Genomic DNA, 19,000 nt, shown 5'->3' with positions numbered 1-19,000 from the left:
TGGCTATCTATGGTCTATGGTTATAGTTTGTTTCTTTAAACAGAGTTATTACATGTTAACTTCACCCCTCACAGAGAAGTTAAGCTAATTTATTACTTTCGAGCCTCAGGCTCATATTCTAAGAATGACCTTCATCCTGCACATCCAAGATATGCTTGGATGAAGGAACATTATCCAAGATATTAAGTTGAAAGAAGTTATGTGTTGAAAAACAGGATGAACAGTGATCCCTTTATATGGTTCTTTAATGCTGGTTACTAAATTAAATAAAATACAAAAAGGTATTATACTCTTTACAACTTAATTTTATTAACTTTATTAAAAACTCTAACTGGGCTTAATACAGACAAACTGGGCATTAATACAGGGCCATTACAGAAAAACAGGGCCATTACAGAAAAAACAGGGCCATTACAGAAAAAACAGGGCCATTACAGAAAAACAGGGCCATTACAGAAAAAAACAGGGCCATTACAGAAAATATGTAATTTTTAATAAACAGTCATTTTTGGCAATAATGTAATTTGTTGGTCAATAAAATAATGTAAACTTCAACCAAAGAAAGGATGAATTTTTTAAAAATGTATGTCAAACTAGGCTGATTTTATCTTGATGTTGACCTACTTCTCAGTACAGTTCTATTTAATGATTTGTGCATCCACAAGAAAACATTTTGTGTGTGTTTGTTTGTGTTTTTACACCACTTTAATCTACCTTGGCAATATCTCGACGATTTATATAATATTTGTGAAGAAAGTAAATATTGAGACAAACTAATAAAAAGAACAGTCAGTTCTTTCTACATGTATTTATAAAAATCAAAATTAACAAAACAATACATTTCGCATTTTCAAATTCAAAATATTTAACAATGTATCTACCGGTAGTCCAGTTTCAAAACAATTAAAACTAAATTCTTTATACATATATTTGTGTATTTGCACATTGCACATTTCAGATTCAATGTATTCTGTCCTTTGAAATGACTAATAGTCACAAGATTGTCAGATTTGTTATATAACAGTGTGGAAGTATTTTGATACTACATTCTGTTTTGCTGTTTATTTTCTGTGCCTGTTTCCATTGGGTTCTGAAATAGAAAATAAGAATGAACTACAATTTCTAATATTTCTTGTATCATCATTATGTACAAACTTATTTCATGTGTCTGTATAATAGTTAGCAGTAAAATAATATCATATGTACAGTATACAGTGGCGGATCCAGCCATTTTAAAAAGGGGGGGTTCCCAACCCAGAGTAAAGGGGGGTTCCCACTATATGCTCCCATTCAAATGCATTGATCGGCCAAAAAAAAGGGGGGTTCCAACCCCCGGAACCCCCCCCCCTGGATCCGCCACTGATATACAGAAATAGCAAGTCTGTTGCTTACAATTTCTCTCTATTGGTATCCTCTATATTTTTTGCCAAAAAAAAATAAAAACCAATGGGTATTAACTCTGTTGAGGAGTCCAGTGACAAATATTAAGAACTTGTCCAGCTCATTATTTTGGATGTTTTAAGTTTCTCTCTATCTTGCAGTTTTCAGATCTTGTCTTGTTAATCCTTTATGCTGTGTACAACTTTCTCTACATAGACATTAGCATTAGGGAAGTATTGCCTGTAAGGAGTTGTCCTTAGACCACCCTTAGACATCAGCCTTTCTGACTGATTTATAAAGATTGTGTAGCTGAGCTTATGAATTGATGAACACAATTTAAAAAGAATGTATTATTGGTTTATGCAAAATGACAAAATTTTGCCTTCTCAAATGCAATGAAAGTTTTTCTATTTATCTGTGTCACCGTCTATTTTCCCTTTTAAAGAAATTTGTTTATACTTCGATCTTTTGAATTACCATTGAATGTTATATTCTAATGAATATCTAATATAATAACAATGTGAAACAGTGCCCTAAAAATCTGCTCAATTGTGCTTTAAAGTGCCCTTTCATTCAACTAGTACCTTTCTGTCCCGAGATTCAAGCTATAACACTGAATTGAAATCAATATTGCTAACGTGAAACTACTTCTCAATCTGACTCAACCCAACCCCTCAATTTCTTTTACCCCCCCCCTTTTTCCCCTCATTTTTCAAAAAAAATCTTTACCTAAAGAAATGGTCATAATCTCAAGTCAAATTTCCAAAATAGAAAATGACATAAATAAGCATGGCTTAAATTTTAAAACTCATCAGCTGTTTTAAAATAGTAACTTCTAAAAATAAATTGACAGCTAATCACCTCAAAGCAATACAACATTTCTTTATACATAATTTAAAAGCAGTGTAAGGGAGGTAATTGTCAATGTTTGAATTGCTTCCTGAGCAATTTTGGTATTAATCCTATTTTTTTTTTTAACAATTCAAGATAATTGCCCCCTGGCAAGTTTTATGTTGTTTTGCTTGTAAATTGCATTCAACCAAAAGATATTTTTTTTACAATGCCAATGGTATTTTCACATGAATTTAAAAAAGTTCCTCCTCTTTACATAAATATTTTCTTACCCCTTATCTTCATTCATATGTTGATACAATTCAGCAACATTATCTTTACTTTCCAGCCGTCCTGCAAACTCCACATGTCTTTTTGAGTGGATTGAAGCAATTCTGTTTGTCCATAATGATAAGAGATTCTGTGGTCCTGAAGCTGAAAGAGTTTAAAATAAAAACATTTTATGACAAACATGCAAAATTTTGTGGCCTAAAAAATTTACAGAAATTCTTGTTACTTGAGTACTTTTAATAGATGAAGTAGGCTTTGTTTGCACCTGTCCTAAGTCAGGAACCTGTTGTTCAGTGGTTGTCTCTGTTGATGGGGTCCATAAGCATTTCTTTTTTCTCTTATTTTTTTTAATTTTTACATTAGTCAATTTGGGTTCCTTAATAGCTTGCTGTTCAATGTGAGCCAATGCTCTGTGTTGAAGACCATACTTTGACCTGGAATGGTTTATGTTTTACAAATAGTGACTTAAATGGAGAGTTGTCTCATTGGCACTCATACCACATCTTCTTATTTCCACCTCATTGGTATGAACATGTGATGTATGGATGCTTATAGGATTGTTTTTCAAATTTCTCATTTGCAGGACCAGTAGTGATTTAAAACACTGACAAAGACAGAATTCTGAATGGCAATCATATGTTCCCACATCTTCACTAGCCAAGGGTTACAATCCACATCCCTCCTCTCCATCCTTGGCAGATTCAGATAGAATTTCTGAGACACAAGGTAATGATTATCATTGGTTCCAGTCGTAACTGGCTGCATACCTTGGAGTTACCATTAGTCAAGAACTTCAGTGGAATAAACACATAAATAACACCACTGGAAAAGCAACCAGGACCCCGGTTTTCTATGCAGGAACCTTGGCCGTTGTAAGCCATCTGTCAAAAACATGGCCTACTGTGCGCTGATCAGACCATTGATCGAGTACGCTGCCACAGTGTGGGACCCCCATCAAACCACACTGATCAAAGACCTTAAATGGGTACAGCGCAAAGCAGCACGTTTTGCCAGTACATCGACACTTCCCCAGGCTGTGTCACTGGACTTTTAGACCAACTCCAGTGGGACACTCTACAATGAAGACAAATGAACCAGCGACTCGTCTTTATTACAAAATCCAGAACCAACTAGTGGAGATACAACCAGCTATCTACTACATACCTGGGGATAGCAGAACAAGGGGTGGCCATAGACTCAGACAAATCAGGGCAACAAAGGACATTTACAACAATTCCTTTTTCCCACGCTCTATAAGAGACTGGAACTTACTGCAAGACACAGTAGCAACTGCAGCAACACTTGAAGAGTTCAGGGCCAGATTATCCAGTGTGCCCTGGACCAAGATGCAGCCAAACTAGACACCAGCTTGCCAAATTGTACAGTGTAAATAGTTTTAAATATTTGGAAATTTTTATTTTATTCATTGGAGAAGCCTCCTGTGTTACGGAGCGGATTTATTAAAACACTCAAATATGAGGTCAACTCCTTAACGAAGAAGAAGAAAAATTTTATAACATGATCTTGTGTAAATGTAGAAAAAGGAGGTAAACAATGCAATGTCCTTATTGCACAAGAAGTTTTTACCACCTGAAACATACAATTATATCTAGTGACAATTTAAATGTTCTTAATCAACTTATCGAAGTTCATGTGTATGTTTCTTGCACAAATGTTTGAATGTTATCGTATATTTTGGTTTCCTGCTTCACCAAGGTTGTAAACTCTAGACACTAAAGTATTTTCACCTCCACACTGAAGAGAGTTCAAGTGTTACCATTGGTTAAGAATAATGTATTTGGAATTGGTGTGACTTTAATCAACTAATAGATGGTGTAACATTATCACAAATATTAGCTTAACCTGCCAAGAGTGGAGAGGAGTGAAGTGGATCGTAACCCTTGGCTAGTGAAAATAATGTCCCCAATAAAAATGTGTATCCTCAATGCAATTCACCGAATTCCTTCAACAATATGTATTTACTGTTTCAGAATTAAAGACCATGGATAATTTTTTTTTTTGTATAACAAAATAAGTACAAACTCATTTGAAGTATGAGAAGTTGTTAACTATTGTAATATCAGAAAATACCATCAAAAACATTTTACATTCTGAAACAGCATATTTTTTGTAATCTGGATCAAAAGACAAAAGACTGGAAGAAAATAATCTGTATGTATAGATTATAACATGCCCTTTTCCATATTGGCCCTGGTATCATCCCGAGACTCCCATATCGGCCTCGAGGCTTTAGCCGAGGGCCGATATGGGTCGAGGGATGATACCAGGGCCAATATGGAAAAGACATGTTATAATCTTTTTATCACATATTTAATTTCTGCAGAAAAGAGAAACAAAGGTCAATTATAACAATTTAATGAAAGATAAAAGGTAAAATCTTAAACATTTTATCACAAACGTGTCGTTAAGGACACAGTGACGTCACGTCATTTACAATCAGGGCACAATATCAATATGGATTTTTTGCCCCGGGCAATTTTGAGGTTATTGCATATGCAAAACCAGACGTATTCGTAACAAATATGTGATAAACATTTTTACAACATATGAAAGGGGATATGTATTTTTATGAGAAATAGAATATAAGAAAGATTCGCAGAAAATAGTTCAATGAACTAGTTAGAAGCACACAAACAACTTTAGTATGGCAGTTCTTACAATATTAAAAAAAATATGATATCATGAAAATATTGAATCCCACTAAAACATCTTAAAGTGATATGTTTATAACTTGTATTAATAACATACTGCTTCCTGTGCTGGCTGAAGGTTCCTCCATCTTGGCGCGTTTCGATGGTGGGCCAGAATCACTTTTGTTGTGATCTGATTTCTCCCTCTCTGTCATTTTCTGGAATCTAGAAGAAAACAAAATACAGATGAAATTTATTTCATTATTAAAAACCAAAGAAAAATTAAACAAAATTTGTCAACTCAATTTTAAATATATCATGTATGTCTCCTGGTACCTGAGTTTAGTAAAATAAATTTGGTAACTTGAATTCCAAATTTGTAATTTCATACAATGTTATCATTTTCTCTATTCCAACTTGACTGGTATACCAGTAATATTATTGTCTGAAATTTGAGCAATACTTTCATTGTAAATGATGTATAATCTTCATGTTTCATATTTATTTATATTTTTTTTTAAAATATTAAATAAAGCTTAAGGATTGACCATGGATATAGAAATTTTTCCTGATTTAGTTCTGATAGTCCTTTGCTGAAGGGTGTTTCCTTCAGGATCACCCACAATGCAGCACTCATTTGCTTGACTTATTGTTTAATTTGTTCTCAAACTTGTAGACATGAAATACTCACCACTAAACATCAATCAATATTACAAAAAAATATATACATTTTGTACAACACTATTTGAATACATCAAGACTCTTATACTTAGTCTTTCATATAGGCTTGTTTTCAAACAGGGTTATTTCCCTTACTTCAAAGTCACCAAAAACATTAAGATTTGTATTCATCTCAATAAAAGAAAAACAAAACATTCTGTGTTATAAAATCTGAACCCTGATTTTTTTTAGTTTAACTTGATTTTTTTCATGCAATTGTAACAGTAATCAGGAAGACATGTCATCATACACAGAAACATGTTATGGACATCAAGCAGATCAATCATTGCACTTACTCCTAAATACTGCATGCGAAGGAGAAAAGAAGCAAAAATCAATTTTATCTTAGTTTTTTGTTTGAAATGACCATGTATTCATCCAATAAGGTATCAAGTTAGATATAAACACTTTTATAAGAGAGTACGATAAATCCTGACTTTTCTTATGTACCAAAAAAAACAGTACCATTAATTCCTAACTTTTCACATGCAAGATAAATTACTGACATTTCACATGTAAGATGAATTCCTGGCTTATCTCATAACTCAAACTAGAACTAGATGTGTCCAAAAGACATGAATGGCCCTGTCTCAAAAAGTTGAAAAATCTGCAATTTCAACAACACATGTGGACACAAACATGATGGTAGTATCTTATATCAAAATTCAGCTCAAAATCTGAAGGCATATAGAAAAAGATGTCTGTATAACTGTGATTGTCAACAATTTTGAAAGTCTTAATCCCTTAATTTTGGTAAAAAATAGGTGAGCGGAACTCAACTTTAAGTTGATCTGTAACTCATCATGGTTAACTGACATATCAAAAATCAGAAAATATCTAAAGAAGTCTGTAAATCTGTGATTTTCAACAATTTTTTGAAGTCTAAAGCCTATAATTTCGGCAAAAAAGCAAAATGAAACTTGAACTTGATCTGTAACTCATCATGGCTAACTCACATACTGAAAATCATCCAAATATCTGAAGGTGTTTAGAAAAAAAGTCTGTATAACTGTGATTTTCAACAATTCATCGAAGTCCAAAGCCCTTAATTTCTACAAAAATTAGTGGAGCCGAAAAAAAACTTATACTTGATCTGTAACTCATCATGGTTAACTCATACACCAAAAATCACCCCAATATCTGAAGGCGTTTAGAAAAATAGTCCATATAATGGTTTGTTATGGAATGATGGAATGACAAAATGACGGACAAGGGTAAACCTATATGGCATCCAACAACTTTGTTGCGGGCCATAAAAATAGGTAATGTAATCTTACTTTTCCAGAGTTTTCCATGACTGTTCTACCTGTGAATCAACATCCATTTTTTCCTCCTTTGCAAATACTTTATCCCCTTTCTTTGGAGATTTATCTTCTGCTGTTGGTTTTTTACAATCTAGGAGACATTCTAGAACTTTCTGGTGGTTAGGTGAAGTATCTGCATAACCTTTTATTAACATCTCTAATTCAGACCACATCTGTCTATATTGTTCATCCCTGTTAAAGAACACATGTCATAGTTAAGTTTAAATATATTTTATTTGAAAAGGAAGCAAAAGGGACTGGACACAAGTTATAACAACATTAATGATGTCCTCTCCCTCACACATCATAGAATAAATTTTGTAACCCAACTTATTTTGTGGATGCTTTATTTCATGTTAAGCCTTTTCTTTCAGTTTCACAGCAATTTAACTTCAAGTTTACAAAATTACTTGAAGTTGTTCAATAAGGAACAATTCAATTTTAGATATTGACTAAGATTTAAATTAGACTTATTTTTCTACTCACAAAGTCCCAAAAAAAATATGGCATGCGAAAATAAGTTTGTCAAATAAAAGACGGATTGCAGAAAATAGGTAAATAATCATGCAGTATTACAATGTTATTAACTGGCTGTTACTGTATTGGCCCTGTCATAGATTTGAGGTTAGCTGTATTGGACCTGAGACTTAAAGAGTTAAGGGCTAAATACAGCTGATAGAGAATCTATAACAGGGCCAATACAGAAATAGCCAGTTCTTAAAGGGGCACTAGCTGTCAAATTCATGGTCTCCGATTTGACTCAAATTCTCATGTTTGATTTATAACAATGTAAAACATTTATCCAAACTATCAAAAGTCTAAAATAAACAGTTTAAAGAGCATGGGGGTAGATAATATATAGGTTCCTTTTGTGTGTATTTTCGTCCAGACGCCATCTAAATAACTATCAATTTGACCTCAGATGACCATATAAGCGATGTATTTATGTATTTAACATAAATAAAGATATGAATAGATTAAACCAACACATGCAATTGGATTTTTATAGTCTGTTTGATTTGATTTTATAGATTAACAAGAATGTGTCCATAGTACACGGATGCCCCACTCCCACTATCATTTTCTATGTTCAGTGGACCGTGAAATTGGGGTCAAAACTTTAATTTGGAATTAAAATTAGAAAGATCATATCATAGGGAACATGTGTACTAAGTTTCAAGTTGATGTAACTTTAACTTCATCAAAAACTATCTTGACCAAAAACTTTAACCTGAACTTTGCACTATCATTTTCTATGTTCAGTGGACCATAAAATTGGTGTCAAAACTATAATTTGGCATTAAAATTAGAAAGATCATATCATGGGGAACATGTGTATTAAGTTTCAAGTTGATTGGACTTCAGCTTCATCAAAAACTACCTCGACCAAAAACTTTAACCGGACGGATGAACGGAGGCACAGACAGACAGACAGACGAACGGAGGCACAGACCAGAAAACAAAATGCCCCTCTACTATCGTAGGTGGGGCATAAAAATAGATGTTTCTCATTGTTTTTAACTGAATAAGAATGATTTTATGTGCATCCAATTAGTGATCAAATGATTTGGCGTAGTTTCACTTTCATTGTTGCCTTTTTTTCTTCTTTAAATAACCAGTACACGTACAATGCATGCGTTGTCAATCTCTGGCTAGGGGGTAAATTGAAGTTCACATGAATACAGATTTAAAGGTCGACTCATTCACTTGCAAGTGAATAACTTATTATCAATGTTTCTTAGCGTAATTTGACAAAATTGAACCTTTTTGGCTGCAAAAAGCGAATTGTTATTTCACTATTTCACTTTCATTATTGATTGAACAGAGAAAAATCAAACTTTAGATTTTTTATATATCTGGTAGCTAGTGCCCCTTTCACACTTTTATTAAATGATTTAAAAAATTTAAAAAAAAACAGAATGTGCATCCCCTATTGGCCAATACAGCTTTTTTTTCCATATTGATCCTGTTTTTCCATTTCAAGACTTTAAGACCTTACAAAACATTGCACATAATTTAACCTGTTTATTTTATGATTTTGATATAATAAATATAATACAAATGTTTTTATGCATAACAATACCACCAAATTTAAGTAATGGCGTAAGAAAATTGAAACCGAAAGTGAACATCTCGTATTAGCCCATGGGTCAATACAGCTTTTTTTTGTATTGGCTCTGTTTTTTTCTGTATTGGTCCTGTTAGAAAAGCGATATAAACGCTTGATTTATATGGACTGGAATGTTTTCAGTATTGCACAGGCTGATTTATCGGTATTAGGGCTGATTTGCTCATATCATTTAATAAATATATGTATTATTTCTGAACACATGTAAACCAGTATACTTAATACTTTTAAAAGTATTGTATTTGCCTGTATTTGTATGTTTAATAGTCATCTGTGACTATCAACATTTGAAAAAACTACAGTAAACCAACTGATTTTCTTGCAGTGATTTATTTACACAACTTTTTCCTTAGCAGAAAAATATATTTAGAAAATAATTCATAACTAATATATCACTCTTAGGTCTTTTTTAATGAATACAGTCAACAATTTGTTAAATTATCGGCACAAAAAGACTACATAGGGCTTACTTATCTTGCAAAGAAAGTATCACTAATAATAAAGATTCTTTAGGATATTTGAGTTTTTTTTCTCTCTAAAACACCTCAAATTAATGTTTAACACAATTCTAATAACTTAAGTAAATGAATATAGTGCAAGTATGACACAAAATATGTACCTTTTATAGCATTGAATGACAAAATGACTTTCGAAATATAGTTAACTGAAGACCCATACAACTATTCTTTTTCAATTTTTTAATGTAAAACATAACATTTCTTGATCTGGTTAAAAAATTTCAATTCAAGCTGGGTTTTAAATTTTCATTTCATACTTTTACATGCAAAGTGCTTTATTTTTGTTTATTAAGCATTTAAATTTCTACCATTAACGATTCTAGCTTTAGAATAATCTGAAGACACTAAAATGGCCTCTGTATTATTTTCACTGCATTTTTTTTTCTGTGCTACACACCTCTTTGGTCCTTTCCCACGGGAACCAGATAACTGGATGGGTAAAGCTTCATTTCTACTCTCCATACCAACCACATGGTAAACAGCTTTCTTACATTCCATTACTTCTTCATCGTCCAGAGTATCCTTAATTATCAGTGATGGTAATGGATCTATATGCTATATGGAAAATAAAATATATACTGTTAAAGCAGAAATTAAATTCGTTTATTTCGTGGATTAGTATATCCACGACAATTGAAACCTCCATGTAAATTTAACTTCCATATAATATCACTTTCATTTACTGGAAACCACAAAATTAAATCCCAATGAAATCTAATATAGACAAAACCACAAAATTTTAACCCCACGAAAATTAATGTTTCTACAGTTTATAATTTTGTTGGATTAAATAATTCCTTCCTTATTGGTTTTTAATCTTTTGCTTTTTTTGTGAGAGTAACTGAGTTTATTTATTTCTATATTTATGTTTGAATCGAATTATAGGATCATCAGCAGCAGTCTTTGGAGGTCATCTCAATGGATAATTAGATGATATCCAGTCTAAGAAATGTACGAATTGCTGATACACTTTAAAGAGTCCATATATTGTAAATTGTTTGGTTTGTTTGTACTTTTTGTAATTTTGTTTTAGTATGACATAGATTTTGGGTCAAACTGTAGATCCTTAATTTGACAGCTAATGTCCCTTTAAACTATGGCTTATACATTACTAGAAAGATGTTGACCTTTCCATGTTTCCTTGACCTTTTTTTTGCAGTCCAAATACCTTTTTTTCATTTTCAAAAATTTTTGTTATAGAAAACCTGACATAAATACAACCAGATAAGTGATAAGAATGCTTGAGATTAGCATTTGAAACATTTAACTCAAGTATATAGTCACAATTTGCCTTTTCAGAATCTAAGACTATGGGTAATGTCATTGTTCTTACACCAAAATGAAAATAATATTACATCATTGGTTAAATTTCCATTGTTTAGCACGTTTTTAAACAATCATAACATGTTGGGTTACACTTTTGAAAATATTACCCATAATGCATTAGATTCTGAAATGGCCAAATAGTTGATGTCTTTACACTTACAGATGCCATGTTGAATATGATTGTTTCATTGATAACCATTGGCCAATATCTACTCATTCTCTCCAACCTTTTCTTAGCTGTTGAAATATAATAGTTATCTAAGGTACCAGGATTATAACAAAGATAATATTATTGTTTCATTAATTTTAATTCAAAACAGTAAGCAAATATGATCCATATTCAGCCCAAAACAAAATTCATATGCACCAATGTCAACAAACCATGAATACACATTTGTAAAATATCTTGATTTACCTATGTTTCTGTCATCGTTTGAGTATATTTAAAATCTATATATCATAATTTTTAGAATGGCTATCTACAATTTTAATGCAAAGAAAATATGGATAGTTGTGTGAATTGATGCCATGAAAATTAGTGAAGTTATCCAATCAAAATGACGGATACAAATTATGTTGCCTTAGAATTATCAAGTACCTTTTAATAATGGTACTTCTGTTTGATTTGCAGTCATTTCATGTGTAGCTGGAGCTAGTCTGTTTTCTTTCATAAATTCGCCAAAATCCTACAATAAAAGTAAAATTCAAATACAGATCTAGAATGAAACACCAGGGCAGACTTAAATTTTAAAATTGGTGAAAATCTTTTCTCTTTTTTGACGAAACAAAAGATAAATAATTGTAATTCAAGTAGAACTTGTAGATTTGGATATTCAAACTGACAGCTTTATACTGAACTTTAACCATTGACTTTAACTGTAGTGTCTTATAAGTTATATATGGTTTGCTACTGACCCCCTATGGATCCATATGGGATTAGTAAAATCGATTTAAAACTACTGATATCTTACGTTTATCCTGTAATCAGTTACTCTACCCCCACATCCTTCACTGATAGAGGGTGGGTCTTCCAGCAGGGATCTTGCTGTATTTATGGCATGAACAAATATTTCTCCTCCATGACTGGCCAGCAGATGGGAGATAACTTTGGTACCAGATTTTCTGGGTTGTTCAAGCATGACTGCTCTGCCTAAAATGAAAAAGTAGACTTTTTTCAATTTTACAATTTCATGTTGGAATATAATATATATTATATAATGATAGTGGTTTTAAGCATTTATGTCTGGCTAAAAATATAAATGAGCATAACTTTTGTATATCATAATACATGTATGTCAATTCAATTTGCGCCATAATAAATGATTTATTAATTCATTCATATTACAGCCTCAGTTACTTAATATTTTAAGGTGCATAAAAGAGGCTTTTTTTACAGACTAACTTATATCATTGTTTTTTCTTTGTTCGAATAACTATTTGACGGACAAAATATTTCACATAGCATAATAAATTAGTGAATGCAAACAAACAGTAGCAGTATAAATTTGTGTCTAGCAATAAGTTCTCTAAACTATTTATTTGACTCTTTTTCTATAGACAGTGATATTGTTGGCTTTTTTCGAAACTACCTCTACCTTTTTTTTGGGGGAAAGTATGCATCATTTTCATCAAATTGGGAAATTTAAAATAAACCATGAATTTGACTGAAACTTCAATTTTACAAACCCGTTTTCAAGAGTCAAACCCTGCATTAAAATAAGACCCCATTTTGTCAGTGATGATACATAAATAGACCCTCAAATGTGCACATATAGTCATTTTAGGAATGAAAAATGTTTAAAGAGTGTTTTTCAGGTTGTATTCATGCACAATTACTACTGAGACTGCACTGTTTGGGAAAAAAGTTGTCTTTTTGGGAATAATTTTAAGCCATTTTTTTTTCAAATTAGGATTCTTCTCCAGGGGAAAAAGCCTTTATTCTCCACTAATTTAAGGCAAACAATATCACTGATAGAATACATTCAGGAATCTACATTTCAGAATGCACACAATTTAAATTGCCCAACATACTTAAGCTAGTTTTACAGAAAAAAATTATCAACATTTGTCTTACCACTGAGTAAAAAGTTAGTCAGACAAGATGAAGGTCTACTGTTGACATCTACAGGTGTGATTCTATATGCTCCTGTACAGTAGTTCAATTCTGTAAAATATCAAGCAAATATCCTTGAAATATTTGTGAAAATAATTCATTATTCCTTTGAAAATGTAGATAGCATAAGAGGGTGGTTCATAAATTGTTGGTGACCTTCTGCTGTTGTCTGCTCTATGGTCGGGTTGTTGTCTCTTTGGCACATTTCCCATTTCCATTCTCAATTTTAAGCTTAAAATAACTAAAAGAGAAAGGGTTTTCAGGCTCATCCTTTAAAGGTTACAATAAAATTACTGTAAAGTTTTGTATTATTTTGTTTTCATGGAAAACAGATATGATCTTGGTTTGCATTGTTTATATTTAAAATAAAGTTTTTTTCTTATTATTACTTTCTATAAATGTTCAGCAAACCGTTAATACTTTTCAATCTGATAATATAACAATATTGATGGATACAAAATAAAAAGAAATTTACATTAATTAGATGTATATTACCTATAATATTTGATTTTGGTGTACACCATTTGAGCGTAATAGTTTCTGTAGGTAATCCTTCTTTTGATGGGATGACCAAACCATCTGAAGCAGCTAAAATATATCAAGGTAAGCGTTAGTATGAAATAATATATTACTTTTTACTCAACTAACCTTTTCTCATAAATGAGGATATCCTTGATGACTCTGGGCTTATATTTTTGTACAGTCTTTTAGGATGTTCCAACACAGAAAATAGCAAGATATAGAAATTAAAATTACTGGGATAGGATTTCTAAACATTCTTTGCTGTCAACATAACAGTGTAAAGTGTGTTGTTTTGTGTTTTCAGTATTTAGTTACTTTCCCGTCATAAAATATACTTTCCATTAAATGTGATTTTGTTTGTGTTACAACATGCCACTTCACTGCTGTTTTGTGCTCCCAATTAAAATGTGGATGTATTATAAATGTAATGAGAAATTGGGAAACCTAAATTAAGGTACATAACATTTTAAAGAAGATATCATGTACAAAAATTAAATGTACTGCACAGATAACATAACTATACACCTAATCGCTATTTATTCCATTCTGGATAAGTTCTAAAATTACACAACTTTTTCATCCAGTTGAAGCTATCTGGGACCCTGTTTAAACAATTCACCATGCATGATACTTTTTAATCAGACCTGTTTTAACTACCTTAAATACTTCAAACAAAATATTTTTTTACTTCAATTTTAATTTTGAAAAAAAGCAGATCATACTATATCAAAGTTTCTTGATGATCACTTTCTAAAGTTTTTTCTCCCTCAGCTCACTACTGATGACCTCCATTTTTTCAGCCGGTGACCCAAACAGGAAGTTGTATAAATGACTGTTTTTCCCGGAATGGACTAAATAGCGATAAGTTGTATTATAGGATGATCAAAGCTATACCTGATTTGAGAAGGTCATCATGAGCTTCTGATGGATGCAGCAATTCCACATCGTAGTTAGCTGACGAACTGGCATTTTGTTCTTCCTACAGAATACAGATTTATTTTTAATTCAAAAATACATGTATACTACAAAATTGATATTATTACTTTTAACAGCTTCAATTGAACTAATTAGAACAGTGCTTGTTTTTGCATGTATTTTTATTAACTATCATGTGATGATTTATTAGAATGTTGTTGAAAATAATATGCCATCTGTAATCACATCATGCCATTGCACTGAAAACCATTACTGAATTCTACTGAGTGTAGATTACAAGGAACCCAGCCATGTCATCAGTTACAACATATTTAAATATCTTATGCATTGGGTGAACAGTTCAAAGTTATTGCACTGAAATACCTCAAACAACCACTGACCTGTCTACCCGCAATACACCCCAAAATAAAAAGATATTACCAGGTTAATAATACAACATACCTTCATAGGAATACCTGTTACTGTTGTAGAGGCAAGGTCATATTGCTTCTGGCAAAGATGTATCAACTTATTATATAGAGGTGTACCTGAAGGAGTGGCATGTAATTCACAGGAAAAAGAGGTAGAAACCTGTAAAAAGCATCAAAATAAGTAGTGACAAAAAGAAGTGATGTGTAATTCAAAATAATATCATGTTTATAAAACCTCTGTTTGTTTATGTGTCTGTCGCAATTAATCCAGAATCTCCCAGTGGTTGTCTTTCCTTATATGATTATATCTATATATTTCATGCTTTTTGTCATTTATGGAATTGTGAGTTGATGACAATTCTTTAATAGTCTCCTTCACTTGTTTCAGATTCAAAATAATTTGGCACAACTTTTTGGAATTTTCGGTTCTCAATGCTGTTCAACTTTGTACTTGTTTGGCATTTTAAGCGTTTTGATCTGAGCGTCACTGATGAGTCTTATGTAGACGAAACGCACGTCTGGCGTATTAAATTATAATCCTGGTACCTTTGATAACTATTAGAAGTTGATGTAATGTCTAGATTTCTTTTGGTTTTCATGTGTGTTGTTGATATGGTTTTATTCTCTCACTGATGGATACCCTCATCTTTTTTTAATTGATATTAAATATAACAATAATTTTGTAAAGCAGAGAGACCTTCAGTGAACAGCATGTTTTCACAGGATACTTAGTCACCTTTCAAAAACGGTATTCTCAAAAACAACCATATTTTAATGTTGTAGAGGTGCACTTGAACCTCATTGGGTAATATTTTATACATTTTGACATATCTGCATCTGAGTTTCTTGATTAGCTTATGTGATGATGATATCTGTCAAACTAAAAGTTCAAATTTACATTAAAAAGTAAGTCTTCTTCCTTTTTTGAAACAATTATGGCTGTAAAATTGAAAGTCCTCAGATTTCACCAGTATGTTTAAAAAAAATAGATCATACATGTGTAACTTTATATTGTTCTAATTTATGGATCAGGTATAAAAAAAAAAATTACAAAAAAAAAATATTTTAATTTTTCTTTGGCAAAATGCTTCAGTGGTCTAGCTTACGATTAAATGGTAAGGTGTTGTTTATAATTTCACAGAGCCTTGAAAAAAAACCCAACATGAAGCTTGTTATAAAAGAAGAGATTGTTAATAACCAATGAAAGGAAAAAACAAGATAAATCTCATTTTAAACTGGAGGCTCTAAAGAGCCTGTGTCTGCTTACCTTGGTGTATGTGCATATTAAACAAAGGACCCAGATGGATTCATGACAAAATTGTGTTTTGGTGTTGGTGATGTGTTTGTAGATCTTACTTTACTGAACAATCTTGCTGCTTACAATTTTCTCGCATTATGAAATTGGCCGAGAATGTGACAGTGGAAAATATTTTGTAAAGATTTACAAAAATTACAAAATTTATGAAAATTGTAAAAAATTGACTATAAAGGGCAATAACTCCTTAAGGTCTTATTTGTAGCTCTTACTTTTCTATACATTTTTGCTGTTTACAGTTTATCTCTATCTATAATAATATTCAAGATAATAAACAAAAACATCAAAATTTCCTTAAAATTACCAATTTAAGGGTAGCAACTGGTTCTCCTTTTCATCTGAAAATTGCAGGGCAGATAGATCTTTACCTGATAAACAATTTTTCACCCAGAGATTTGCTCTAAATGCTTTGGTTTCAGAGATATAAGCCAAAATCTACATTTTACCCCTATGTTCGATTTTTAACCATGGCGGCCATCTTAATTGAATGGCCGGGTCATCGGACACATTTTTTAAACTAGATACCCCATTAATGATTGTGGCCAAGTTTGGTTTAATTTGGTTCAGTAGTTTCAGAAGAGAAGATTTTTGTAAAAGTTAATGACAATGGACGACGACGGATGACAGCCGCCAAGTGATGAGGAAAGGTCAGCTAAAAAGAGGAAATTTGTCAGCAACTCATAACTAAACCTTTAAGTAAAACCATGAATTAATTATATTTTTGTTTGGGTAACTCAGTTTTCTTAGGTTGCTATTTCCTTTAATTCATGTTTTCAATCTTGTTTTTTTTTTGGTAAACAAAAAGTCTGATATGGAAAAATAAGTTTTCAGTATACACTAGCAATGTTACCTGACGAAGGGGTTTATCTGCAATTTTACTGTCGTCTCCAAATGGAACGATGTGTATAATAACTAACTCACAATGTTGTATTGGAAGTAATCTGAAGAAAAAGAAGAAAAATACAAATCAGATATAAAATCAACAACTGATGGTTATGAGTTGTCTACTCTATACATTACATTACCAAATACACACAAATCACCATATTCATATATAACAAAATGATCTTTTGATAATTTTTTGTGATTGAACTGTAAACAAATGTAGGAAATTGATAATTTATACATAACTTCACTATAAATTAGTTTTCAAGCTGACTGAGCATTTTTCTTTCAATACCAAGACTATCAAGTCTTTTCAAAATCTCTAATTCTACATTTGAAAATGCCTGTACCAAGTCAGAAATATGACAGTTCTTGTCCATTCGTTTTTGATGCGTTTTGTTATTTGATTTTGCCATGTGATTATAGACTTTCCGAATTGATTTTCCTCTGAGTTCAGTATTTTTGTGATTTTATTTTTTCTCTAAATTGTAAGAAAATATACTGTAAGATAGGTAGATGGTCTTTGTTATAAATTTTGACATTTATACATGTTTTAAAATTTTCTACAAAATGCAATAAGCACTTGGAAACCTATATCATAACTCTAAAATCTAAATTCATTACTTCAGTTATATAATATCATGTCCCATGTGTTTTAGTAACAAATTCAATGATGATAGAATAAAAACAATTCTTTGAGTAGGTCTATCAGGAACAGACTGATATAAATTTTGAAAGTATATATTTTACTGGAAAATTCTAATTGAATCCTAAGAAGCTTTAGAACTTGTCTCAGTATTTTGATATTTTACTATGGATTAAACTGCAAAAACATGTGCAGCATAATCATTTTTAAACAAATTTCAGTGTTTTTTTCAATTAATTTGCATGAATGTAAAAGCTGTAATTTTAGATGGCTTTCAGTAACTGCAATAGGGAGAGGTATCATTACAACCAATTGTCATTCTTCATTTTATCTATACCTTCTGATATTCAATTAAGGTGGTACCTAACACTACAGGGAGATAACTCTGTAAAATCAGCTAAACGTTTTAATTAAGTTGTGTTGTTAAGGGAATATATAGCTTCTCAATGATCAAAATCAGTGTTTGTCAAACTGCTATATAACCAGTGTATTTTTTCTGATAAAATGGTTGGTTCAAATTTTTTGAAAGTTTTATATTTTTGTCAAATGGTCAAAGTAAATACTTTGTCAAAATTTTATGAAAATTAAACGAGCCAAATTAATTTTAGTGAAGGTGTTGGGTACCACCTTAACAGAAATGAAATGGTAGAAGTATGATGATCAACAAAACCAGTTCCAACACACACATACAAACACATATGCCAAAATGCTTGTCTCAACAAAGCAAGGGGTTTCTGTTTTTTTTATATTTTAAAGTATTTTGCACATTTAGAAATTTGAATTTAGATACAAATCTCTGCTTTTTGCTGCTGAATTCATTCAAAAATTTTCTATAACTGTCTGCCAAATTTTTCAATTTGAAATTTTACAAACTAAAAAATTTAAAGTAGTATACAGTTTATTAATGCTTTGTGAAAAGACATATGGTTTACAGGTAATCTTTTACTGTTTTAAAGGGAATTACTGTGTGCCTGACACAACTGATTCTTTTTAAAATCAATCATCCTACATGTTTTCAATTATT

At 31.6% G+C, this 19,000-nt stretch overlaps 1 protein-coding gene across 1 annotated transcript; it reads right to left on the bottom strand.

The window, feature by feature from the left end:
• Positions 1-2,504: 2,504 nt before the first annotated feature.
• Positions 2,505-17,394, bottom strand: LOC139504658 (integrator complex subunit 13-like; the record flags this gene model as incomplete). The annotated part of the gene is made up of 12 exons (XM_071294683.1): positions 2,505-2,646; positions 5,272-5,378; positions 7,151-7,369; positions 10,221-10,378; positions 11,310-11,386; positions 11,748-11,835; positions 12,121-12,299; positions 13,224-13,313; positions 13,758-13,850; positions 14,679-14,763; positions 15,162-15,290; positions 17,296-17,394. Coding segments are annotated over 12 exons (1,466 nt in total), but the record flags the coding sequence as incomplete, so codon positions are not given.
• Between the last annotated feature and the right edge of the window lie 1,606 nt (positions 17,395-19,000).

The sequence above is a fragment of the Mytilus edulis genome, unplaced genomic scaffold (assembly GCF_963676685.1).
Source record: "Mytilus edulis unplaced genomic scaffold, xbMytEdul2.2 SCAFFOLD_835, whole genome shotgun sequence".
NCBI lineage: Eukaryota > Metazoa > Mollusca > Bivalvia > Mytilida > Mytilidae > Mytilus > Mytilus edulis.
The sequence above is the reverse complement of the archived record's forward strand: the minus strand, read 5'-3'. Positions and strand labels throughout refer to the sequence as shown.